This window comes from Physella acuta, unplaced genomic scaffold (assembly GCF_028476545.2).
Source record: "Physella acuta isolate Inbredline_101_S28 unplaced genomic scaffold, ASM2847654v3 ptg001158l, whole genome shotgun sequence".
Classification (NCBI taxonomy): Eukaryota; Metazoa; Mollusca; class Gastropoda; family Physidae; genus Physella; species Physella acuta.
The window spans coordinates 34,058-61,617 of NW_026732675.1; the positions used below are offsets into that span (position 1 = coordinate 34,058).

General features: G+C 33.9%; 2 protein-coding genes across 4 annotated transcripts; one reads left to right on the forward strand and one right to left on the reverse strand.

The window, feature by feature from the left end:
• Positions 1-36: 36 nt before the first annotated feature.
• Positions 37-6,335, reverse strand: LOC131956550 (gamma-soluble NSF attachment protein-like). Its single transcript, XM_059321062.1, has 10 exons — positions 6,255-6,335; positions 4,403-4,470; positions 3,990-4,074; positions 3,813-3,830; positions 3,442-3,582; positions 3,262-3,328; positions 2,996-3,066; positions 2,649-2,807; positions 2,140-2,269; positions 37-1,831 (listed from the first exon to the last, which is right to left on the reverse strand). The coding sequence occupies exons 1-10, from the start codon at positions 6,317-6,319 to the stop codon at positions 1,661-1,663; spliced, it is 975 nt and encodes a 324-aa protein (XP_059177045.1). The 5' UTR covers positions 6,320-6,335; the 3' UTR covers positions 37-1,660.
• A 669-nt stretch (positions 6,336-7,004) lies between these two features.
• Positions 7,005-26,688, forward strand: LOC131956555 (CCR4-NOT transcription complex subunit 10). Of its 3 annotated transcripts, none has more exons than XM_059321068.1 (18): positions 7,005-7,189; positions 11,820-12,126; positions 13,168-13,324; positions 13,474-13,535; positions 13,822-13,956; positions 14,211-14,282; positions 14,620-14,715; positions 15,457-15,616; positions 18,203-18,393; positions 19,052-19,167; positions 19,328-19,462; positions 19,908-19,985; positions 20,126-20,239; positions 22,044-22,174; positions 22,686-22,718; positions 22,839-22,960; positions 25,779-25,851; positions 26,417-26,688. In XM_059321068.1, exons 2-18 carry the CDS (start codon positions 11,860-11,862, stop codon positions 26,476-26,478), a joined length of 2,004 nt encoding a protein of 667 aa, XP_059177051.1. In that variant the 5' UTR covers positions 7,005-7,189; positions 11,820-11,859; the 3' UTR covers positions 26,479-26,688. The 3 variants fall into 3 exon arrangements, with proteins under 3 accessions (XP_059177051.1, XP_059177053.1, XP_059177052.1); XM_059321069.1 differs by having other exon boundaries at positions 7,018-7,035; XM_059321070.1 differs by lacking the exon at positions 22,686-22,718.
• Positions 26,689-27,560: the final 872 nt, after the last annotated feature.

Sequence of the window (27,560 nt, forward strand, 5' to 3'; positions counted from 1 at the left end):
CTTCATTTAACTTAATATACTTCACAATTTCATCTCCATTTTTTATAAAGTTTATTGAAAAATATTTTAGCCACTAGATAATACAAGAATAAAACTAAAAGTTACCATCTTATTATTATCAAACATGTATATTGCACAAAAACTGCAGGGCATGTATAATGTAAGCCAACTAATCTCTGCCTACATATTAAGCTCCCTGTACAGAAATACACTTAACACTGCGAAACAAAGATGAGCAAACATCAGAGGATAAAATTTGACCATTTTTATTATATCACTAAAATTCAATAGCTAACTCTATTGGTTTTGTAGGGTTGATTACCTCCCTTCATGGACTATAAATGCTAAAATAATTTGAAACACTTGTCTAAATTTCAAAAACAAAAAATTGTTCAAAACGGACAACCATGTACAATTCTTTTAAATGCTGAAAATGTAACTATTTTTAAATGTTTATACTTAACATACATTTCTTTCTACAAAGGTGTACAAAAAAGACTGTGACCTTTTACATTTAATATTTTTGTTCTTAATCTTTTAAAATTAATAACAGACATTATCAAATAGGTTTTCCTTTTACTCTCCTATAGCATTATAATTCAAAGTTTAATTACATCTAAAAAGAAGGTTAAAAATATAGTCTAAATAGGATGAGCAAAGTGAGTTTTAAAAGTCTATAACAGCATTCCCCATCATTATAATTTATATATGAACTACAACATAGGTTTTTTCAAAATGTGTGGAAATCACCTCCTTTCTAAGTGTTGAAACCCTCCATTTATACATCTCTTGGGAAATGCTGAACTACCATAAGAAAATTAAGCTACAGGATTTGCAGCCAACGACATTTATAATATAATTAATAATGTATATTCATTTAGTAAAAACATATATTTAGAATATGGCTTAAAAGATCAAACGACAAATAATTGAAAAATATTTTGAACACTGATTTTGGAAGGAAATGGCTTGAACTTAAGTACTGGCCCAAGCTCAACTATTTAAAATTTTAAGACATTTTGAATGCCCAAAAAATCTGTCTAAACCTCATCATACCATTCCATCCAATAGTTGGCAAAATCTTTTTCTTACTCTCCTTACTGTAAAAATAATGTTTTAACTGCTTATTAATGCATTGTTTGCTACAAAATGTTTCTCCACCTCCATCTCACACATCAATTGGACCAGGTGAACTTAATACTAGTCTGAGAAGTAGTTTTAGTTTTTAGGAAGCACCATAATAGACACAAAAATTAACAAAAGTGTATTTTGTAAGAGGCATCACCCATATCAACATTTAAAAACATTTAGACTTCACACATTCAAAATTATCACAATTTGTTGAGTAACATGAAAAGAACCATCATATTCTATGTACATAAAATAATGTGATATGATCAGCATACACTATGCTATGATCAGCATACACTATGCTATAATGAGCAAACACTATTATAAAAAAAAAAGTTTAAAATCATAACCAACAAGTACCATAGAAATGAATAAAAACAGGGAAACTCTTCAGCTGGTAGATTTATAACTTAAGGATTTTACTTTACAGGAAATGGAATTTTTTATATCAAAATCCATTTATTACAAATAATGACTAGCTTTCTTTTCAAAGTGGTTTTCCCGTTTTTCAAATGAGGATACTAAGGTACTAGCACAACTCTGAAGGTAATTCTTCCTCCTCCTCATCATCATCTTTTTTAAACTCCTCGTTGTCCCCATCCAGGTCCTGATCATTCTGGCTGTAGGTGCTAGTGGTTGCAGCAGAGCGGGAAGTTGTTATCCCACCAAGGAATTTCATGTCTCTTGCTAACCTAGCAAACTATACAAAGATAGGGCACAATGTATACATGAATGCATATTTCTTCTCAGTTCTAGAGTAACTAATATGAGATGCAGTTAAGTGAATAGAGTAAAGTACATAATTTTTAATTTGTTCAGAGGTATAAAGTAAATCATTAATATTGAGCATATGCCCGTTTAATACATTGTCATTAAAGTAAACAAATCCAAATATATTATTAAATCCTTAGGGCCAACTGTCTTCCACCTAATAGGAAGTTAAATTTTTGTAAAACGTATTAAAGCATTCCTAGATAAGTTGATAATCTGTTAAAAAAAAGTATTTACCATATTATCTAAGTACTTGAAGATGGGTTTAGCCAACACTGCTTGACCTGCCTCCTCATCTCCATCATCGTATGCTCGTAACAAATCTTCAAGTGCTCCAGCCTCTTCACTAGACCCAAACTCAGGGTAACTAGTTTCAAAGAAAAGTAGTAATGATAATGATTGTTACTAAAAGTGATTTGACATTTTATTTATTTTATGTATCAACAAAATAACAAAATATGTTTGGTCTCTGTTGTAGGAAAATAAAAATATTTACTTATTAATACAATTTTCAGTTCCAAACAAAAATAATTTAATAAAAGAATTAAGGATTTAATAAAATATCTTTCACTGATCTAAATTGGTGGCTTATAAAATGTACAAATGTTATCTGTCCTACTATTTGCTTGAGCTTGGTATGTAGTATGTCTTTAAGGAAAATAACCAAAGCCGATAAATAAATAAGCAATAGGTATCAAATATGTGAAGAGTTTAAGAGTAATACCAAGGACATGCAAATAACCCACCTTAGGCAATTTCTAAAAAACATGTCAGCAGCAACGTAGTCCTCTTGTGTAAGATGAAGCAGTATAACACCCATAGCCACTTTTTTAATATAAGTATAGTTTTCCGCTTCAAGCCAATATTTGATTTCTTGTTGAAGTGATTTGATAGCTTCTTCGTGTCTAATTTTCAAAAAAAGCATTTATGAAAATACACAGACTTTATTATTTAAAAAAATACTATAAAATAATATATTCTATTTTAATTAATTATTGAAAATTGTTAATATAGATTTGAAGCATTATTTTTTTATTTAAAAAAGTGATTAATATTTTACAATTCTATTAATTAAAAAGAATAAGGTGCTCACTTAAAGCATTTAACCTGTAATCTTGCAGCCTTGCCAATATATTCTGCACACTGCCTTGGCCTACCTTCACACTAAAATATTTTAATAACAATACAATATTTTTATTTATAGCAACATAAATCAAGCAAAGGTATTTTTCTCTTAAAATGTTAATCCATTACATTTTCTTGTACCCAGCAGAAAATATTTATTTTTAAAATTCAGGTAGTTATAAATTGAAATTAATGATGTTATGTTTTTCCAGATATGGTTTATTAAGTAGTTACCTCTGCTACATTGCAAGCTTTAGTATATAAATGAATGGCTTTCTCTGGTTTGTCTTGTTCCACCATTCTGCAATAATAAATCCATGTAGAAATCAATGAATCTAAATAAAAACTAAAAAAAAAAACAATGATTAAGTTGTTATTAGTTTAACCACAAGTCTTTAGCTAAGGGACACTGACTTGGCAGCTTTATCCAAACACAGAGCAGCTGTATCAGGTGTTCCATGCTCTTGAAACATTAGGGCTGCTAGCTCCATCCAGTGAACAGCTTCATCGTATTGTTTGTTTTCCTTGCACAATAAACCTGCTTGTTCATATGCTCTGAGAAAAAGAAAAACACTGTTGAAGTTGTGTCAAGTTTACATGGTTTTTGCTTCTTTCTTTTTATCACTCAGTGTCATATAGTCTATTACCAGTATGTTAGGATTTTAAAAACTAAATATTAATATGAGTATTACGTCTTGAGACTAAAATTTTGTATTTAAAATCGAAACATAAAAATTATTAGTAAAGGTAAAATCTTTGAAAACATAACAAAACAAGATACTTACTTGGCAGCATGGAATGGTCTGAGTAATAAGTTAAGGTTAAATCTACATTTTATCAAAGATAAATGTTTTAAAAACACATAGTTATTAAATAAAATAAAATACAGTTTAACAATAAATATAGTCTGAATCAATCAAAATGTTCAGCCTAATTTGAAACATTTAACAGCTAAAAGATACGCATTCATAGTCTTCTGCAAATCACCTAGTTTAATATATGACTCTTTAGCCTGTTCAAAGGCCTTAGCATTTCTGAAAGCTGTAGCTGAAACAAATATAAAAAAAAAACTTTATGTATAATTTAACTCAATTTAAAAAAATGACAGGATGGATTAAAAGGTAAATCATTAGAATAGGAATAGATCTATATGGTGGCAACAAAATATCTTAAATTATAAAAGTAAACAAAATTGGCTATAAGTGAGTTGTGCTGATTTTAATAAATTAAAACAAATATTTTAGTCATAGCCTAGTTAAAAAAGAAATCTTTGCATTATAAATTAATGAGTATGTTACACAACAAAGTATATTATATTTAATTCAAGTTATACAATGTAGAGTTTAAAGTAAAGTGAGAGAGGAATTATCCATACCTGCTTTTTGATACTCTGATGCAGCACTATCATTATCTGGTTTCCACTTGAATAATGATGTCTTCAAGCTTAAACAATGAAAAAAAAAACAGTTTAACTGCCGAAATGACTACATGGGTAAGGGTTCAATTGGGGTTCGCAAGTCCTTGATAATTTAAAATGCAAGCCGGAAAAAACAAAGCAATCTACTTGAAAATTAAAAACTAGAGATGTAAAAGTGAACATAAATTGCAGTTTCATTTCTTTGTAGTCAGTATTCAACCATAAAAATAAGTTATTTAATAATATTAAGTTATTTATGGTAATATACTAATGAGACTAAAGAGTTCTTTAATCCTGGGTTATTCCAATTTCCATTTTCCAAAATAGTAAATTACTAAAATTCTACTACTACTACTTACTTATGTAGTGTCTACTGTACTCCTGTACATACTAGAACTCTACTCTAGATTTAGGCCTAGCTAGATCTAGAATTTCAGTCTACAACTCTAGACTCAAGCAAGACTGACAGTTGACACTCTAGTCATGTATCTTTCTCTTTTTTTTCCAGGGGGTGGGGCGGACTAAATTTTCAGGGCATAGGGCCAATATTTCTATTTCTATAGGTACTGCTCCCCCCCCCCCCCCCATTTTTATTTATTCATATTGATAATATTATTGGCTTGGCTCTAGTTCACTGGATTTATCATTTTAGAGTTGTGTAAGAAGTGTGATGTAGATTTTAGTGTTAACTGTAAACTGTTAAATAACAGACTGATTAGATTCTAAGTCAGTAAAGTAAATTGTAGTTTTAAGTTAAGTTCCCTATCATTGTTCAAACCTGACACAGTCTCTAGGCACTCTAGCTTCTAGACTAGAATAACTAGATCTAGATCTAGCTAACAGCTAGGGCCTAGGGCCCTAGGGCAAGTGAAGACAGCTTACACTACAAGTGGCTTACACTTTACACGGTGGGTTAGCAGTCCACCAGCTCTCTACCACTAGACCACTCCGTCCCAACTAATTGATAATTGTAGTTAACTGAGTTAGAGGATTCTACCACTTAGATCTAATGACATTTAAACTTATGATTGAGTCAATGAATTCGTGTGACTGTGTCGTAGTCAGTAGATTCCATTCAGTAGTGTGTTCTCAGTGTGAGTCGGTGAGTGTTGTGTGGTGGTGTTTGGGTAATCTATCGTTTTGGGTACGTAAAATCGCCCGCGGCTATTAATGTACGAAAACGTTACCTCATTATCAAGGCTGTAATAGAAGTATATTGTGATATGTTTGTGTCAAATATTATAGATAAATGAATAATAAACCTAAATCAATGGCTAAATATATCAATATAGGCCAGAAATTAACTTTAAACAGCGGTGTCTGCAAGCAAGATTTGCTATATAAACAGCAGCCATTTGTAAAATAGAGTGACTTCCGCCTGAATCTTGCGCTATATGTCTATAAAAATAAAACTTAAACAAGATGGCTGCTATAGTAAATGAGCATGGTTGCATCTGTTGGAAACATCGCTGGTGTTCATTTATTACTGAAAAGTTTTAATTCAATTGTTTAAAAACAGGTACATAAATGAAACAAGGAAACATTTTTGTATTTTTCAAAACATAAATCCTCCTCAAAATGTGAAATAATTATTAAAATGTAAGGAGTCACCTGTTTTTCACATTACTAGTCGCGGGCGATTTTACGTACCTAAAACGATAGATTACCGGTGTTTGTTTGTGTAAAAAATAAAGGTGAGTTAATAGAGAAGAAATATGCGAGTGTTGGTATAAGAACACATCCGAATTAATTATCCTTTTCAGAACTACAGTTTATAACAACTTAATGATAAACTATTCAGTTTACTTACTATTTATCGGCCAATCTCAAATGTTCTAATCCTTCTGCTATTTTCTGGTCGCTTTTAGCAGCCATTTTGAAACACACTAACTTCCGTCGCAACCGCAGACAAACTAGATCTAGATCTAGTCTAGGTGGGAGTGATGAGTGATAGGCCCCTATTGTGGAAGCCATTTACATAAATCATGCAAAATACTTGTTTAGGTTTAATTTAGGGACGCGAAACGATCAGTGAGAAATACTAACTAACCGCTAATAAAATCGGACAATAAAAGTAATCCGTCATAGAAAACTAAATTACTTTTTTTTTTAAAATCGAACTAAAACTGTCAGCGACAAAATACTAACTAAAAGACAGCTAGTCTTGATCGAGATCTAGATTTAGATCTCTACCAGCTTGTTACTCTAGTGAACTCTAGGATCTTAGAAATTTCTTCATGGGATTATCCATAAATGACGTCACACATTTTCCGACGATTTTTAGCTTCCCCCCCCCCCCCCTCCGTCACACATTGTCACAAAAAGCCAGACCCCCCCCCCTAAAATGATGTCACACCTCAGCATACAACCTCACTCAAAATTGCAAATTGAATTTTTAAAATCTCACCCAAAAAGCTAAAATAGTATTATTCTAGATGGAATCTAGCAAGTTTTTAAATATTAGATCTAGAGTCTAGTATTCTAGAGGGTATTTTGAAATTTAAATAAAAATAATAAAAACACTTGTCTGAAAAAGCGAATACTTTCCAGGAAACTTGGGATTTCCGGTGTCATGTCTGCTTCCTAGTTAAGTAATTTGACTAAAGGATTAAAAACTTGTTCATTCAAAATTATAAGAACTTTTCATTATTTATTACAAAGATTTCCATTCCTGCACATTAGAAGATTTGTTTTTACGTTATTACATCAAAGCTTTATTTTGCAAGCTTTGAGTTTTAAGAATTGGTAGGCAACTTATTGTCTTGAAATTGCCAAAAAAAAAAACAACAAAAAAACAAACAAAAACTTCTCTCTGCCAGTCTCTGCTATTCTCACTATTCTGCTAAAAGTAAATAAAAAGGCCTATTAAGGTCATTGTGTTTTGCATTGCATCTTCTTCATGTCCAGACTAGTGCTTTAGGGGGGGGGGGGGAGGGGTGCACAAGGTTCTTTCGAGTAGACACTCGTGTTCACTTTGTTTTAAAAGTAGTTGGCAGGTAGGCTTACAATAAAATAAGCATATTTAAAGGCCGATGCTAGCCGGAATAAGATACGCATTCGATATGCATGCGCAATGTAGAGAAACTACGACTTGCCTTCGTGGCGATGTTTTCGATGGTACTGCGCATGCGTGTGTTTACAACCGCAGAACCCTAACATTAACCCTAATCCTATACCTATCCCTAATCCTATCCCTAACCCTAACCCTAGCCCTAATCCTATCCCTAACCCTAATCCTACCCTAACCCAAGTCATAGGTCACTGCGCATGGGCAGAGCTATCTTTTGCCGACTAAGTGGAGACGTTGGGGAGAAAAATCTTCTTCCGAGTAGTCACTTCGATTTAAAAATACTAATAGGCCTAAGTCTGGAGGATGTGTGGAATTTCCTGCTTTCAAAAAAGCTCTAGTCTATCTAGTATATTGTGTAGATTTTCTCACTAAATCTAAAATTTACCCACTTTTGAATTTAAACATGCCCACTGAATGATAGACATCCGTATTTAATCTATTAGGCACTAATTTTGAAGTTTTTAGTTCGTTTTAAACAAAATTACTTAATTTAATATTTATTGTCACTCACTGCCATGCGCAACACACCTCTCAATGACAACTCTTCTTATGTTTGAAGCTAAAGAAAACCACAAATCCGGTTAGACTTTTTAAGTGGCCATGCACCCAGAGTTCCTCACGAGTGATCACCAAATAGTGGTCACGTGGTTTAAAAAATAAAATTAATTTGGTTGTCATTCAAAAGCCATCGTTTATAAAAAAAGTAGTTAGTAATATTCCCACGTTTTCTTTAACTTGCTTTCTCTGTCTTTCCAATCAAATCTTGCGATCGAAATTTCTGGCACTTCCCAGTTAGCTAGCGCGCTGAAATTTTCAGGGAAGCTTTCTTTTGGATGACCATAGAATATTCAATTGTTATTATTACTAAATTGATCAATGGAAACATTTTATTGAGCATTTTAGACCGCTATATAATCTATATATATAATTCTCCTCTGCGAGCCATTAGAAAACAAGCTGCAAGCGCCTCCTTACAGTCCCCTCTCTTTCTCTCTACCACCCCACCCCACGCCCACATTGTCTGCTGAGCTGTGGTCACGTTAATGTTTACAAACCGTACAGCCAGGTTTAGTGACGGCTATTAGGGGCAGATAATTTAGTTTAAAACCGACTTTAAACTTACAGGAGGTAACTAAGAGGAGGCTGCTTTCACGTGGGGGGGGGGGTTAGGGGAAAGGAGGGGGGTTAGTGTTTTAAAGCAAATATTTTCAGTGGCAGCATTGGTACTGTTCACAAATTATGAATTACTGAAAAGTAGAAAATAAATCAACTAAATAGCGGCGTATGATACGCCGCGGGTCGGCTCGTTGTAGTAAAAACGTGGGGAAAAAGGGACATAACCCAGTAACTGTAATTTGTGTACAAACAACCGTAACAACTGGTGGCCAGTATGGGGGAGACGATATGGTCGAGTGGTTGGGCACACGATTGCTATCCCACTCGACACGGGTTCAAATGTGTTCTAATCAGTAACGTATTCACACAACGCGTTTTTTACGAGTTGTATTTTTACGAGTTGTCTTTTTACGAGTTGTCTTCGTTTACCCAAAAAAAAAAAGTGAAAAGATAAAATCGATAGCAAGATTTTAATGCAAACAAACAGACAAAGACTAAAAACTAGAAAATAATAATCATTAAAAAAGTTTAAAAAAACCCACGTTTTCTGATTGAACTAACAAGTAGAAAATAAATACTATACATCACAATAATGCAAGCGATCACTCTACTATAAGCGATGAAAAACGTGGGGCGCCGTGATTTTCTTACAGTTTCTAATACTGTTGACTCTCTACAAGCTCCCTAATAAAAGTCAATAGTATTATCTAATCAATAGTAATATAACTTTTACTTCGGCGCCCCACGTTTTTCATCGCTTATAGTAGAGTGATCGCTTGCATTATTGTGATGTATAGTATTTATTTTCTACTTTTTAGTTCAATCAGAAAACATGGGTTTTTTTAAACTTTTTTAATGATTATTATTTGATTTCTTTTTACATAGACTGAGGAAACCTAATAGTTCTACAGACTTCATTTCATTTTTGTACTCTTCAGGTGGATATTAAAAAAGTTCTAGTATTTTTAATGAAACCAACTTTTAAATTTAGCCTTCATTTTCCAACGCAAATTTTGAAATGCTTTTATGGCATATATAGCCTTGCCACCTATAGTTTGTTGTTATAGCGTTAAAACCATTTTGCTCGTGGTAAACATTTTTGATAGTAATTTGTAGAAGGTCACTGGAATTTGGCCGAAAAATCGTCGGAAGTAATGCGTCCGGTCCGGGCGCCATATTGTTGTTAGCAACCGACCACGCCTCCAAGTTAGCGAGTAATACTACTATCTAGTCTAGATCTAGAAGGTAATCTTGCTATCATTTTAGGTATGAAAAATAGGCCAAGGATAGTAATGTGAAAAAAGGTGACTCACAATTATGTGATCTTTCAGATTGATAGCCTCTATCGTAATATGTAACTAGTATATTGTTTTACTTTTACTGAAATTAAATTTTTGCATTGGCTTAGCTAATTAAATGTATTATTAAGTACGCTTTTTTTTTTAAATGTACAAATTGGGTTTCTTTTTTGTTTCTAAAATCTCCTTGAATTTTTTTTTTAAACTCCTGGAAAAGTCCTGGAAAACTCCTGGAATTTTATTTGAACTTTTGAGCATGAACCCTGTATATTGTGATATATTGTGTCAAATAGGCCCTATAATAGAATAATATACCAATTTCAATATAGGCAAGTTTTGCCAGAAATTAACTTAGAAGTGTTTGAGAGCAAGATTTCTTGTACAAACAGCTGCCATCTGTAAATTAGAATTGTTTCCCCTGAATCTCTAATTTGACCAAAAAATAACTTAAACAAGATGGCTGCTAAAGTAAATGAGCTTGATTGCATCTGATGAAAACATTGCTAATTTTTTACTTAGGCTAGGCTATTATTAAAAATTTTAATAAAATTGTTTAAAATTAAAAACATTAATTTACATGAATGAAACTTTGAAACTTTTGTAACTTTTGAAACATAAATCCTCCTTAACATGTTTAATGAGTTACCTTTCTTTCACATTACTAGCCTCGGACACTTTTACATACCTAATACTAAAACAAAAGATTACCTCTAGAATTATAAATCTTAACTACTCTTAACTCTAAACATTTCTAAGAAACTAGGGGTTTTGCTGAATTACTTTCTCGTATATACGAAGTATAGAGAAAGTCTTGTAATCGTGCAAAAAAAAAAAATCGAGATTTTTACAAATCTCGACGTTTTACACCTCACTGATACGGAAAAACATAATTTTACAATCTTGTCTGTGTGTCTGTTTGTCTGTCTGTGTGTGTGTGTGTGTGTGTGTCCGTGTGTAAACACGATTACTTGAGTACCGTTACAGCTAGGTTGATGAAATTTCATATATAAGTATTTTATCAAAATCGTAGATCCGTATCAACTTTTGAGCCATTTCCGATAACCGGAAGTGGTACTTTTCCTACTTTGAATTTTTCAAAAGCCTATAACTTGAGTACTATTTCAGATAGATAAATGAAATTTCACATGTAAGTAAAAGATCTAATTATCTACCTTCTGTTAAATTTTGAGTAATTTCCGTTCACCGGAAGTAGTAATTTACGCTACTTCTGATTTCTCAAAAAACTAATGTAAATTTTTAAAGTACTAATAATATTGCGCACTATTATGCACTTTTTTATTTGGCGTTCACTTGGTGTGCAATTAATTTGTCTACGAGATTTTATTCTATTTTTAAAACTTTATTTAAAATGGATTAAAAATCATGTCTATAGCCCGAGTTCCCATCCCCTGTTATTTTATATAAGAATATTCGAGAAAGTTTAGGGGAGATCACTCCCGGTTTATTTTTAAATTATTGTTTAGGCCTATAATTTTACATAAGTGACGTAATCAATTATTGCAGCCTCCTCTTAGTCACCTCCCCTAAGTTTATAATCGTTTCAAATTATATTATCTGCCCCTAATAGCCGTCACTAAACCCGGCTCTATGATTATAAACATTTAGCGTGAACCACAGCTCACCAGACCATGTGAGGGTGGGTGTGGTAGGGATATGCCTATAGAGGAAGAGAGGGGGCTGCTAGGCGCGCTTACAGCTTGGTGTTTTCTATGGTCTCCATGAAGAGAATTATATATATAGATTGCATTTATTATGCCTACTAAATTTGAAAGCATAATATAATAATTTATTGCAATGTTAATATCAGAATATTAGCTGAAAATAAAACAACTTTTTTTTTAAATCCTTGTATTTAAAATTTGTTTTTCAGAGCATTAGAGTAAACAGTTTTTAATTTGGTACTCTTAAAAATGTCATCTGTTGACGCTGATCGAGCATCTGATGATGCACCGCCACAGATTCCTGTTACAGAACAGCAGCGAGAACTGGCTGCACAGGCCATGGGTGAATTTGAAAGGGGGCACTACTCTAATTGCACGAAAACAATGGGCTCTTTGGCAGACGCCAGACCTACAGATGTGAAGGTTGTTTTGAATCGCTCTGTTGCGCTATTTTATCAAAGCCAGTGTAAAGCCGTTGATGAGTTCAGGCACAACATTCAAACTGTGTTTAACATGGTAAGTTCAAGCTAATAGCCAGCCAAGCTTGTTGGGCTCATACTAGTTTATCTGACACAGTCTTCACAAACTGTGTTTAACATGGTAAGTTCAAGCTGATAGCCAGCCAAGCTTGTTGGGCTCATGCTAGTTTATCTGACACAGTCTTCACAAACTGTGTTTAACATGGTAAGTTCAAGCTGATAGCCAGCCAAGCTTGTTGGGCTCATGCTAGTTTATCTGACACAGTCTTCACAAACTGTGTTTAACATGGTAAGTTCAAGCTAATAGCCAGCCAAGCATGTTGGGCTCATGCTAGTTTATCTGACACAGTCTTCACAAACTGTGTTTAACATGGTAAGTTCAAGCTGATAGCCAGCCAAGCTTGTTGGGCTCATGCTAGTTTATCTGACACAGTCTTCACAAACTGTGTTTAACATGGTAAGTTCAAGCTAATAGCCAGCCAAGCATGTTGGGCTCATGCTAGTTTATCTGACACAGTCATCACAAACTGTGTTTAACATGGTAAATTCAAGCTAAAAACTCATTCAAGTATGTAATTAAATTTGGAAGAAGGCATCATTACTGAAATAGTAATATTGTCAGAGAATGTTATTTCAATGCCAGAGATAGGCACAGGTACAGTCCTCTTAGGACTATATGATATTCTGTACCTGTGTCTACCCTTGGAGCCAAACTTGTTAGAGTTAGACTCAAGCTACTAGTTCTGATTCAGTCAGCTTAAGTGAAATCTAATAAATGAGAGATGAAATAAAATAGATTGAATGGTATGGTTAAGTGGTAGATCGCAAAAGTCTTTGGATTTGGTCTCCTGAGTTTGCCCAACTATGGTGGGTAGCTTAATTGGGTTAAAAAAAAGTAAAGTCCTTACAACACACTTATATTTTATGCTGAGGTTAAAAAAAAACAACATGTGTACACCACTTATTCTGCCCAATGAACCAACAATTCTAAAATAAAACTTTCTTAATGTGAATAATTAATAGTTTATCACTCTATTTTGTTTAGAAAAAAAATAAACTTATTTTCTTTGTTTGGTAGGCCAGAATTTCTCCAGATCTCAGTGAGAAAAGCAACCTTGATGACGCAGACTATGCAGTGGTTTATTACAACAAGGCAGTTGTTCTCTACCATGAGAAGCAACACAGAGCAGCATTGTCCATTCTAGAAAAGCTCTTCAAATACATTGAGCCAATTGGTAATTTCATTTTTATTAACAAGGATTGGCTACTTTTTTATTTGTTTTTAAGTAAGGAGAAAATATTTTGTTAGTGATAATCTGGTTTTTTAGTTTAGCGATTACTTCATAGGTTTTTTATTCTTTAAAATCTGCTTCTAATTTAACAGACGAGGCACTTGCACAGAAGGTTATGTTGTTGTTGACTGAGTTATACCTGACTGTGCATCAGGTACAACTATTTTTGTTGAGCTAGTCTTTTATTTATTTTACACATGTTGTTTAAGAAATGGAGCTTAAGTTGAGAAAACCTTTATTTCATATCCAGCTTCTTTGTTTTCAGTATATTTTAAAGTTGCATTGATTCGATAATGTCAATTCTGCATTGAGCACTTTTAAGTTTATGTTTTATAGACACACATTTATATTGTATTATGAATATTTTGTAAACATGCATTAATACTTCATAATGAATGTTTGGTAGACATGTATAATTATTTAATTTTTTTTTCAACAAGCCCTATGATGCAATGCGTATGGTGCTGAATATAGAAAAATTCCTTAGTGGGAAAAGTCAGTCATCTCAGGACAAGGACAAGAATGATTCTAACAATGCAGCAGCACAGGAAGCAATGAAAGCCAAGCTTATCCTTGTTAGTATTCTCACATGAATTTTGTTTTACGAGAAGCTGTTGGATTATATTAAGATTTATTGAAAAGTTGAATGTAATACATTTCTAAATACAGGACAATTATAGAGACTTTCACATTCTACTCATAATGTAATAATGATATAAACACTCAAAACTCATGTAAATTAATGTTAAATCATATATGTGTTTACTATTTGTAGAATGTAAACTAAAAACATAAAAATAATTTCTATTTTGTACATTTTTATCTCCAGTACAAGGTGCGCTGCAATCTGATGGCAAAGCACATGAAGAACAAAAAAGATTATAAGGCACTGCAAGGAAATGTAAGCTCATAGTAAAAACATGTAAAATAGCTAAAACTTAAAATGAACACTTGCATTTTTATAGATTAATTTTTATCTTCAAATAACATGTTGCATTATGAATTAAATTTAACCTTCAATTATAAATTAAAATTAATTAGCCACGTTAAAAATGAATTTAAAAAATGAGGCTAATTCAGCCAGTGTTGGAAGTGAACAAAAGAACTGTATAACTCAGTTAACACACCAGTGGTGGTGTGAAACATAAACCTCTCAAGTAGAAAATTAAGAGTTACATTTTTAAAATGAGAATCATATGCAATTGATAACCAACTTCCGTTTTTTGTTTTTTTTGTAGAGTGTACCAGTGAACTATGCAAAAGCTTATTATGATTATTTGCGAGGCAGTTATAAAAAGGCAGCAAAAATGTTGGGGAATCCGCCTAGAGTTGATGTAAGTAGTTTATTTGTAAAAATGTGGGTTTAAAATATATAATAATTTATGATTCTTTTAAAATACTATAAGTTGTTTGTTTTCATTTCATTAGAATCTGAACTTATTATATCTGGTTACATTTTAAGGCTTTATTCTAAATATAATTGTTTTTAAGTTGCTTGTACATCAGTCTCCCACACAAAAAAAAACATAGACTTGCAGCAGATATTAATGAGTAAAGTAATTTCTAAGACATTCTAATGTATCAAAGTACTTGACTACTTGACAGATATCTCCATCAACTGGAGAGCTAAGACATTCTAATGTATCAAAGTACTTGACAGATATCTCCATCAACTGGAGAGCTAAGACATTCTAATGTATGAAAGTACTTGACAGATATCTCCATCAACTGGAGAGCTAAGACATTCTAATGTATGAAAGTACTTGACAGATATCTCCGAGCTAAGATATTCTAATGTATGAAAGTACTTGACTACTTGACAGATATCTCCATCAACTGGAGAGCTAAGACATTCTAATGTATCAAAGTACTTGACTACTTGACAGATATCTCCATCAACTGGAGAGCTAAGACATTCTAATGTATCAAAGTACTTGACTACTTGACAGATATCTCCATCAACTGGAGAGCTAAGACATTCTAATGTATCAAAGTACTTGACTACTTGACAGATATCTCCATCAACTGGAGAGCTAAGACATTCTAATGTATCAAAGTACTTGACTACTTGACAGATATCTCCATCAACTGGAGAGTGTCTAGCTGTGATGTACTCCAACAATTTGGCCCTCATCAACATGTGTCTGAGGAAGCCAAACATCGCCATCTGCCACATCCGCGATGCTCTCAAGCATAATGAAAAAGTCATGAAAGATGCTGTGCCAAATGATAAAGGTTAGCATTAAAAAAAATTTACAAGATACTTTTTATACATTTTTATTATTTGCTACTTGTGTTTATTTTTAGTTACTTAAATTTTAAAAATTCTCTTTATTATCAGCATAGAATGTATGTTGATGTTTGTTAATATGTTTAATTTTACTTGACACAGTAAGTTAACCTAGCTGTTGGCTAATATTCTAATCATTTTTCTATAATTTTATAACATCTTTTAGTCACCACTGTGTAGCTTTACTTGAGTGCTCATACAATATTGTTTAGCTCATTGGGAATGTTCAGACACATATAATTGTGACAACATAGTAGTTAGCACTATTTGGTATTCCTGCACTATTCAATAGTCACACTTAATAATTCCTCATCGCTCTTGTCCTGTTGAATATTCTTACATTAATTTCTCATTAATTCCACTTTTAAAACTCATACACTTTTCATAAATCCCACCTAAAATCTATATACTGCTTATTACCCCTGCTCAAATATTTCTACCCCGTTCATTACTCACACTTAATAATCTTACACTGTTCATACTCCACATAATATTACTACAATGCTCATTTGTCCCACTTAAAATTCTCAGACGGTTCATCAGATCCACTTAGGATTCCTATACTGTTCATACCCCACTTCATATTCCTACACTGTTCATACCCCACTTAATATTCCTACACTGTTCATTAGACCCACTTATTATTCCTACACTGTTCATACCCCACTTAATATTCCTAAACTGTTCATTAGACCCACTTAATATTCCTACACTGTTCATTAGACCCACTTAATATTCCTAAACTGTTCATTAGACCCACTTAATATTCCTACACTGTTCATTAGACCCACTTAATATTCCTACATTGTTCATTAGACCCACTTAATATTCCTAAACTGTTCATTCGACCCACTTAATATTCCTACACTGTTCATTAGACCCACTTAATATTCCTACATTGTTCATTAGACCCACTTAATATTCTTACACTGTTCATTAGACCCACTTAATATTCCTACACTGTTCATTAGACCCACTTAATATTCCTACACTGCTAATTAGACCCACTTAAGATTCCTACAAAGTTCATCAAATGTACTTAGGATTCCTACACTGTTCATACCCCACTTCATATTCCTATACCGTTCATACCCCATTTAATATTCCTACACTGTTCATTAGACCCACTTAATATTTCTACACTGTTCATACCCCACTTAATATTCCTAAACTGTTCATTAGACCCACTTAATATTCCTAAACTGTTCATTAGACCCACTTAATTATTCCTAAACTGTTCATTAGACCCACTTAAGATTCCTACAAAGTTCATCAAATGCACTTAGGATTCCTACACTGTTCATACCCCACTTCATATTCCTATACCATTCATACCCCATTTAATATTCCTACACTGTTCATTAGACCCACTTAATATTCTTACACTGTTCATACCCCACTTAATATTCCTAAACTGTTCATTAGACCCACTTAATATTCCTACATTGTTCATTAGACGCACTTAATATTCCTAAACTGTTCATTAGACCCACTTAATATTCCTACACTGTTCATTAGACCCACTTAATATTCCTAAACTGTTCATTAGACCCACTTAATATTCCTACACTGTTCATTAGACCCACTTAATATTCCTACACTGTTCATAAGACCCACTTAATATTCCTACACTGTTCATAAGATCCACTTAATATTCCTAAACTGTTCATAAGATCCACTTAATATTCCTACACTGTTTAGACCCACTTAATATTCCTACATTGTTCATTAGACCCACTTAATATTCTTACACTGTTCATTAGACCCACTTAATATTCCTACACTGTTCATTAGACCCACTTAATATTCCTACACTGCTAATTAGACCCACTTAAGATTCCTACACAGTTCATCAAATGCACTTAGGATTCCTACACTGTTCATACCCCACTTCATATTTCTACACTGTTCATACCCCATTTAATATTCCTACACTGTTCATTAGACCCACTTAATATTCCTACACTATTCATTACACCCACTTAATATTCCTAAACTGTTCATTAGACCCAATTAATATTCCTAAACTGTTCATTAGACCCACTTAATATTCCTACACTGTTCATTAGACCAACTTAATATTCCTAAACTGTTCATTAGACCCACTTAATATTCCTACACTGTTTATTAGACCCACTTAATATTCCTACATTGTTCATTAGACCCACTTAAGATTCCTACATTGTTCATTAGACCCACTTAAGATTCCTAAACTGTTCATTAGACACACTTAATATTCCTATATTGTTCATTAGACACACTTAATATTCCTACACTGTTCATTAGACCCACTTAATATTGATTATTCCTACACTGTTCACTAGACCCAATTAATATTCCTACACTGTTCATTAGACCCACTTAATATTCCTACACTGCTCATTAGTCCTACTTAAGATTCCTACACTGTTCATTTGATCCATTTAATATTGCTTCACTGCTAATTAGACCCACTTATATTCCTACACTGTTCATTTGACCCACTTAATATTCCTACACTGTTCACTAGCCCCTGCCCCTTGTTTCTACAGCCAGACCGCCCCTACAGCTGAGCTACGTCAGCCAACACTATGTCCTCTTCTACAACCTGGGGGTGCTACAGCTTCACAGCAAGAGACCCAGCCTGGCCTTTGAGTGTTTTGTTGATTGTGTGCAGGTCTATCACCGGAACCCCAGACTGTGGCTTAGGTTGGCAGAATGTTGTATCATGCACCATCGTGAGGTTTGTACCCCACCTGCGCACAGGTTTTATTGTGTTACAATTTTTTAGTCGGTTTCTGATTGTTGGTTTAGTGAGAAAAAAAGAAAATTTTTGTTGTTAAATATTTTAAATATAATTTTTGAATATTTTTATTGCGTAAACTAACTTGATTTTATTAAATGGTAATGTTGTTAGTTATCCAGTTTATGGTTATCAAAAGGTTGAAATAGTCTTTACCAAGTGTTTGTTTTAAAAGACCTAGTTTAGCTGATATTAAAAGGTTAATATTGCTTTTATTAAAGGGTTAATGCAGCTTAAATTAGAGGTCAACGTCGCTGATATCAAGTGTTAGTTATGAAAGTGTAAAAATAGTTATAAAATGCTTGTTAGAAAAGAGATAATATAACAGATAGCAGAGGGCTATATGTAGACAATATCCAGTGTTGGTTATCAAAGGGTTAATGTAGATGATATTCAGTGTTGGTTATCAAAGTATTAATGTAGATGATATCCAGTGTTGGTTATCAAAGTATTCATGTAAATGATATCCAGTGTTGGTTATCAAAGGGTTAATGTAGATGATATCCAGTGTTGGTTATCAAAGTGTTCATGTAAATGATATCCAGTGTTGGTTATCAAAGTGTTAATGTAGATGATGGTGTTAATGTTTTTGTGACAGAACAATGATGTAGACAGAGAACACAAGCACAAACTAGAGGTGATCCAGGCTTCAGTGGGATCAGGCTTTCATCACAAGCTTATACTAGGTCAAGGTGTGCAGAAAGACAGGAAAATGTAAGTCATGTGACTTTAAGGTAAAAGTTATCAAATAAATTGACTAGCTGTACGTGTCATTTGTCATTTGGTGATCTCAATCAGTAGTTTAAATAAGTCTTGACTTATATGAAAAGTTTCTGTTTAAACATTTGATGACACTCTGTTTTGTTTCCCACAGAAGCACATCAGGTGGGGTGTTCCCAAACTTAAATTTAGGCTTCGCTGCCTTTTGTCTGAAGAATGCTCTGGCACTTTTACCACCTGACCCCCTGGATGTGAAGCCACCCCCACAAGATGAGCAGGCAGAATCTGGGTGAGTACTAGCTGTTCTGTGTCATGCTGTGTTCAGTTGATGTGTTCAATTGGTGTTGTGTTCAGCCAATGGTGTGTTTTGTTCATATGGTGTTGTGTTTTGTTCACATGGTGTTGTGTTTCAAATGGTTGTGTTAGGTCAGTGGTATGTTCAGCTGGTGCAATATTAACTAGACAAATACAACTTCCATGTAAAAAAGTGGTGCTATTATTTTCTATCTTTGTGTTTGCACCACACTGTAAGTTTCTTTCTTTATAGCCAGTACTATATCTTACAGCACTGTAACTACATTTTTTGATTGGACTATTCCAGGCCCCCACCTCTAGACCAAGTACCATGTTTAAAAATGCAGTAATATGGTTTCAATTGACTATTCTAGGCCCACACCTACAACCCAGTATTATGTCTTACAACACTGTAACATTATTTGATGTGACTATTCCAGGCCCCCACCTACAGACCCAGTACTAGTATCAGCAGAACCAGGCAACCCGTTGAGAGAAACAGAAGTCGCCAACCTCAGGTCTGTACCAGCTGGTTGCCACCAGTCTCAACAGACTGGCTTTTGTTTGTACATGTTTTTAAAAAAATTACGAACACTACCTGTTAGGGTTACTGTATAGTTAATGTAATAATATGTTTGTTTACAAATGTTTCCCTCAGATGTTCTATACTGGCAGCCAGCGCTTATGTGGCCCTGTGTGAAAATGAATATTACAAAGCTCTGGCTCACTCAGTGAATCTTCTACGGCAGCCAAACTTAACAGCAGCTCAAAGGTAGTCAAACTTATTAGCAGCTCAAAGGTAGCCAAACTTAACAGCAGCTCAAAGGTAGCCAAATGTATTTAAATGCTCAAAGGTAGCCAAATGTATTTAGATGCTCAAAGGTAGCCAAACTTATTAGCAGCTCAAAGGTAGCCAAATGAATTAGTAGTTCAAAGGTAGCCAAATGAATTAGTAGTTCAAAGGTAGCCAAATGAATTAGTAGTTCAAAGGTAGCCAAATGAATTAGTAGTTCAAAGGTAGCCAAATGTATTAGCAGCTCAAAGGTAGCCAAACTTATCAGCAACTCAAAGGTAGCCAAATGTATTAGCAGCTCAAAGGTAGCCAAACTTATTAGCAGCTCAAAGGTAGCCTAATGTATTAGAAGCCCAAAGGTAGCCAAATGTATTAGCAGCTCAAAGGTAGCCAAACTTATCAGCAACTCAAAGGTAGCCAAATGTATTAGCAGCTCAAAGGTAGCCAAACTTATCAGCAGCTCAAAGGTAGCCTAATGTATTAGTAGTTCAAAGGAAGCCAAATGTATTAGCAGTTCAAAGGTAGCCAAACTTAACAGCAGTTCAAAGGTAGCCAAATGTATTAGCAGGTTCAAAGGTTGCCAAATGTATTAGAAGCTCAAAGGTAGCCAAATGTATTAGCAGCTCATAGGTAGCCAAATGTATTAGCAGCTCAAAGGTAGCCAAACTTATCAGCAGCTTAAAGGTAGCCCAAATGTATTAGCAGCTCATAGGTAGCCAAATGTATTAGCAGTTCATAGGTAGTCAAATGAATTAGCAGGTGAATAATAGCTTTGACCATGTGAGCTGGTCAACCAGATTGGTGGTGCCAGTTGGCAAAAACTTATGGATGTAGATTTTTATTTTTCATCAATTTTCAATCAACATATTGCATAACCCATTGCTCATAGTTGAAGTTCTTTTTACATCAAATAATTTATAGATTAGTTGTTATAGTTTAGTGAGGTTGTTTTAAGACCTGCCTATAGCTTATTGAGCTTTTCAAATCTGACTAGTTTAGTTTAGTTTACAGGCCCCTAATGTTTGTATAGATACAGTGGTGGGAGAGGTTAAATGTGTCTTATACTTGTATAAGGGATTGTTGCCCCTTAAAGCCATATGCTTAACTCAGTATAAAAATATAACTGACTTGGGTTCCAAGTCACACAATATTAAAAGTGTATTCACTATATATAATGACATCAAATAGCACCCAACCCTAACTTTACCATTATCTGCTGTTGTACACACTACTTGCCCAAAACCTGTTCAACTATATTTTGACTCTGTACTTCAACTGCTATCTCACTCTCTGACTATATCTTCCAACTACTACACAATCTTCTGATTGCCTGACTATTAATGCTATCTCTTCTCAACTACTCGTGACTGGTCATCTGGCTTCTATCATTGGTCAGGCATTGCCACAGGTTCCTACCTACTTGAACAGTGGCTAGCTACTTAAACCCTTCACCTATTTCTAAATCTTGCCTAAACTTGCATCATCACAGGTATCTAGGTCACATGTACAAAGGTGAGCTTGAACAGTGGCTAGCTACTTAAACCCTTCACCTATTTCTAAATCTTGCCTAAACTTGCATCATCACAGGTATCTAGGTCACATGTACAAAGGTGAGCTTGAACAGTGGCTAGCTACTTAAACCCTCCACCTATTTCTAAATCTTGCCTAAACTAGCATCATCACAGGTACCTAGGTCACATGTACAAAGGTGAGCTTGAACAGTGGCTAGCTACTTAAACCCTTCACCTATTTCTAAATCTTGCCTAAACTTGCATCATCACAGGTATCTAGGTCACATGTACAAAGGTGAGGCCCTGGTCATCCTTGACCGAATAGCCAACGCTATAGATGAGTTAAACCCTGAGAATGTGACAGACGTGAGCACCACTCTACCAGAGACTCCAGGAGAACAAGGTACAGAGATTTATTTTCTCACATACAGGGGTAGGCCTGTATTGTTTTAAAGTTTTGTTGATAATTTAGGCCTGTGTTGGTTTAAAATTTTGTTGATAATTTAGGCCTGTGTTGTTTTAAAATTTAGTTGATAATTTAGGCCTGTATTGTTTTAAAGTTTATTATATAATTTAGGCCTGTGTTGTTTTAAAATTTTGTTGATTATGTAGGCCTTCATTGGTTTAAAATTTAGTTGACAATGTAGGCTTACATTGTAACAAAGTTTGTGGTTTATCATGCAGAGTTACCTTGTTTTAAAGTTTATCTGAATGTAATGACAATGTTTTCAAATTTTTCAAAATGAATTCCTAACTCCATAAAAAGTTAAATTTAAAAACAAAATTCTGCATTTATTCTTTTGGCTTAATTTTATTTTTTTTATCTTTGTTCCCTGTGTTCTGACTAAACATTTTATCTTTTCAAAAGGGACACATTTTACTGTTATTTATTTTTTTTTAACTTTTTAAATCAGAAAAAGACCAAGAGAGTCTGGCAGAAAACAGAGGTAGTCTCTTGTTTTTGTTTTAACACATTACAGAACAATTTTAAAACACACTCTCTCTTATAAAGTTGAAAGAGCAAACACTCGCAGGTCAACCACTCATTGCTTGCCTTGTATCTCCAGAGGCCATGTTCAAGTGGAGTCCGCCCAATGCCGTGGTGGCCAAGGGACTGATGCAGTACAACCTGGGGGTGGCCTACGCCATGAGGACAGACTACGAGAAGGCTCTCAAGGCATTGACAGAGGTAGGGAAACCTCTTTCATCATCTCTGTGGGTGTTTGAGTATACTTATGATCAAATGTTGTTATCAGTTTTTAACCACTCCCCTTCAGATTTGATTCACACATTTTACTTGGGTGCATTTCTGGTGATAACCCAGTAAAATTTGGTTTTCAATTTAATTGAGGATTGATTGATTTAAAGATTACATTATACGTAACAAGTGACAACAGTTACTCGATCAGTCACGTAAGCTGATGATACCAATGTTGGTTACAAATCTAGGAGCTAAGATTGATGTTACTCAGGGCAAATAATATTCATTTAGAATTAATACTATTGATCATGTGAAAAGGATAAATATAGTTCTTAAGAAGGATAAATATATTACTTAAGGATAAATGTAGTACTTAAAAAACTTAATACATGGTAATATTTTTTTTTAAAATTACATATCTACTTGCAATTGTATTTGTATAATTGTCGAAACTAAACATTAGAAGTTAAACCAGCTGTTTTCAAAAAAGGTAGGTGTGAAAAGTTAAACATAAATGTTCAACAAAAAAATCTGACAGTGTGGCCCAGTAGTGAAAAGCAATATTTTTTACCTGAAAGTGACAAGTTTGTTGAATGGGCTTGAGTCAGTAGGATGTCCCACTTACCTGTGATGTGAACCTGAACTGGTAAAGAACGCTGGGTTGAATGCTGACCATGCTATCTTTTCTAAGTTAGAAAAACATTTCAATCTGAAAGTGAAACTTCTCTTTTACGATATAAAATAAACAGACATAAATAAATATTCATATAATAAATAATGAATATATGTTTTCATTGTTTGATAGCTGTAATGTAAAAATAAACTGGGAGTGATCTCCTCTAAACTTTCTCGAATATTCTTATACTTATATGAAACAATATGGGATGGCAACTCTGGGTATAGAAATGATTTTTAATCCATTTTAAATACTTACACTTTTTAAAATAAAATAAAATCTCGTAGAAAAAAGAATTGCACACCAAGTGAACGCCAAATAAAATGTGCATAATAGTGCGTAATATTATCAGTACTTTATATGCGTTTTTTGAGAAATCAGAAATAGCAAAAATTACTACTTCCGGTCAAAATTTGACAGAAGAGTTAGATCTTTTACTTACATGTGAAATTTCATGTATCTATCTGAAATTGTACTCAAGTTATAGGCTTTTGCAAAATTCAAAGTAGAAAAAGTTCCACTTCAGGTTATTGGAAATAACTTAAAAGTTGATGCGGATCTACGATTTTGATGTAATACTTATATATGAAATTTCATCAGCCCAGCTGTAATAGTTATTGTGTTTACAGGCACACACACATCCACACACACACACATCCACGGGAACAGGGCATTTCCCCCCTGTCAATTACCCCCCGGATATTTCCCCCCCCCACATTACCCCCCCCCCCCAGAGTAATTACCCCCCTGTCAATTACCCCCCTGTCAATTACCCCCCCACCCAGTAGGACATTACCCCCCCCCCCCCCCCCCCCCCCCCCCGGACAGGGTTAGGGTTAGGTTTTAGGGCTAGGGTTAGGGATAGGGCTAGGGTTAGGGTTAGGGTTAGAGCTAGTTTTAGGGTTGTGTCTAGCTTTGGTTTTGGTTTTGTGTGAAGTTTTAGGCTAAGGTGGATGCTTAGGTTTTGGTCTTTTTCTTAAGGTTTGGATTAAAGTAGTATATAGGGATAAAATTCTAGTTAGAGTTAGGATTTTAACTTGAGAGGGGGGGGGGGGGGGGGTAATTCCCCGGGGGGTAATTGACAGGGGGGTAAATACGGGGGGGGGGGGAATATCCAGGGGGGGTAATGTCCTGTAGCCCACATCCACACACACAAACATACGGACAAGATTGCAAAACTGTTTTTCTGACTTAAGGAACTGTAAAACGTCAAATCTCGATTTTTTTCTTTGCACTATTACAAGACTTTCTCTATACTTCGTATATATGAGAAAGTAAAAATTGGTTGCAATTAACATTTAATATTAATTTGTCTGAGTTCCTTCCCATTAAATGGAAAAAAAATGCAAGGGAAACAACTGGTAATAAATTCCCAGTGACTATCACAACACAGAGAAATTCAATATTAACAAAAAATAATAATGCATATCATGCCTAGTATTTTATGGATTTAAGAGTTTTAAGAAGCTTTTATGAGTATTTTTAAATAATTTTTTAAATTAAAGTTTTTAAAATAATCTTAAACTAAATAGGAAACTAATAGAGGAATTAAAAACTTAATTTCTTGATTTCTAAAGTGGATTTTTGTTATGTAATTTATTCCATTTATAGATCCAACAGGTTAATCCGGTTGTTTTATTTTGTAATTGATCTTTCTTAAATAAATGAAAGTAGGTTACATGTGAGAATGAAGTATTACTATTGTAAATCTGTATCAGTCCTCACAAGCCGATGAGGATGAAAACTAATACTAAAGCCAACACACAAGGCAAACTGACTCTGTAAATTACATGTCAATAATTAATTTGTCATTATGTAAATATTTATTACCTTATCACTTGTATGTAAATTTTGTTGCTGTAAAATTCCTGATTGTTTCTACGAACTAAGACATTCACAAACATCTTGTTGTAATTTATTTTATCAGGTTCTCTATGTAAAATGTTATAGTTATAAGCATAAAAATTTGATGGAATCACTTTATATTTTGTTTACCATGAATGCTTCTATATATCATTCATTTGGGTATAGTTTCATATTCAATGTCCCTCAACAAATTGTATAGTAAACGTTATTTTAAAACTGCTAGATTGTATGACCTTATTTCTAATGACTCTGTTTTTTCCCCAGGCATCTGAAAAAGTGGGCACACCTCTTCCAGTACAGATGTACTATCTAAAGCTGTACCTGGATCTTAAACAAGGTCAGTTGATATTTGAAATACGTATGCGTTTGAGGTGATACACATTTGAGGTGTACGTACATTTATGGTGTTCATACATTTTAGGTGTAAGTACATTTGAGGTGGGTGTACATTCAAGGTGTAAAAAAAATTATGAGTAGACTGGGCACTAGCTTTATAGATCTGTATAGGAATATGATATAGAACATGTATCTGTACATTTTTCTCAATATTAAATCTTTTAAAGTAGCAGCTATGCTTTTGTTCCACTTTCTTTGAAACTCCACATCTTTTCAATTCCAGTTCTTTGAAATTACACTGCTTTAAAATTCCACTTCTTTGAAATTCCACTTTTTTTAATGACTTTTCTTTATAGTGGTTTTTTTTTTCAAACTATCTGAAATTTGTCAAAGCATCATTTTCCACACTACAGGATAAAAGAAATTAAGTTAAAAACAAATCTGCCTTTCCAGACCATTAAACTAAATATTACATATTTTGAAATTTTTTTGATAGTTTGATAATATTTTCAGATTTCAGCATTTTATCTTGCTGCACATTGACACAAGCAAATTCTTTTTTGCAGGTCTAAAGAAAGGGGCTCTAAATCTTATCAATGAAAACTTTGGCTACATCTCAAGAAATTAATTCATCCTTCACATCATCTAGAACAGTTTCACTGCAAAAGTTCAAAGTTCCTGCAAATCCCATGGGCTACATTATGTGATATAAGCAACAGACATTTTTTAATTTGACACCCTACTTAGTGTTGATAGATAATACTTTTAATTTGTTTGTTTTTCTCCATTCTAACACATTTTCATTTAGCTAATTGTGTAATAAACATGTTGAAACTTGTGCTGTGACTTGGCTGCTGTTTTATTTGTCTGTTCTCTGTGGTTTCTGATGTTGTAACTAGTGTATTTTGTTGCTGTCTTTGTCTGTGGTTTCTGATGTTGTAACTAGTGTTTTTTGTTTCTGTCTTTGTCTGTGGTTTCTGATGTTGTAACTAGTGTGTGTATTTTGTTGCTGTCTTTGGCTGTGGTTTCTGATGTTGTAACTAGTGTATTTTGTTGCTGTCTTTGTCTGTGGTTTCTGATGTTGTAACTAGTGTATTTTGTTTCTGTCTTTGTCTGTGGTTTCTGATGTTGTAACTAGTGTATTTTGTTGCTGTCTTTGTCTGTGGTTTCTGATGTTGTAACTAGTGTGTGTATTTTGTTGCTGTCTTTGTCTGTGGTTTCTGATGTTGTAACAAGTGTATTTTGTTGCTGTCTCTGTCTGTGGTTTCTGATGTTGTAACTAGTGTGTGTATTTTGTTGCTGTCTCTGTCTGTGGTTTCTGATGTTGTAACTAGTGTATTTTGTTGCTGTCTTTGTCTGTGGTTTCTGATGTTGTAACTAGTGTATTTTGTTGCTGTCTTTGTCTGTGGTTTCTGATGTTGTAACTAGTGTATTTTGTTGCTGTCTTTGTCTGTGGTTTCTGATGTTGTAACTAGTGTATTTTGTTGCTGTCTTTGTCTGTGGTTTCTGATGTTGTAACTAGTGTGTGTATTTTGTTGCTGTCTTTGTCTGTGGTTTCTGATGTTGTAACTAGTGTGTGTATTTTGTTGCTGTCTTTGGCTGTGGTTTCTGGTGTTGTAACTAGTGTATTTTGTTGCTATCTTTGTCTGGGGTTTCTGATGTTGTAACTAGTGTATTTTGTTGCTGTCTTTGTCTGTGGTTTCTGATGTT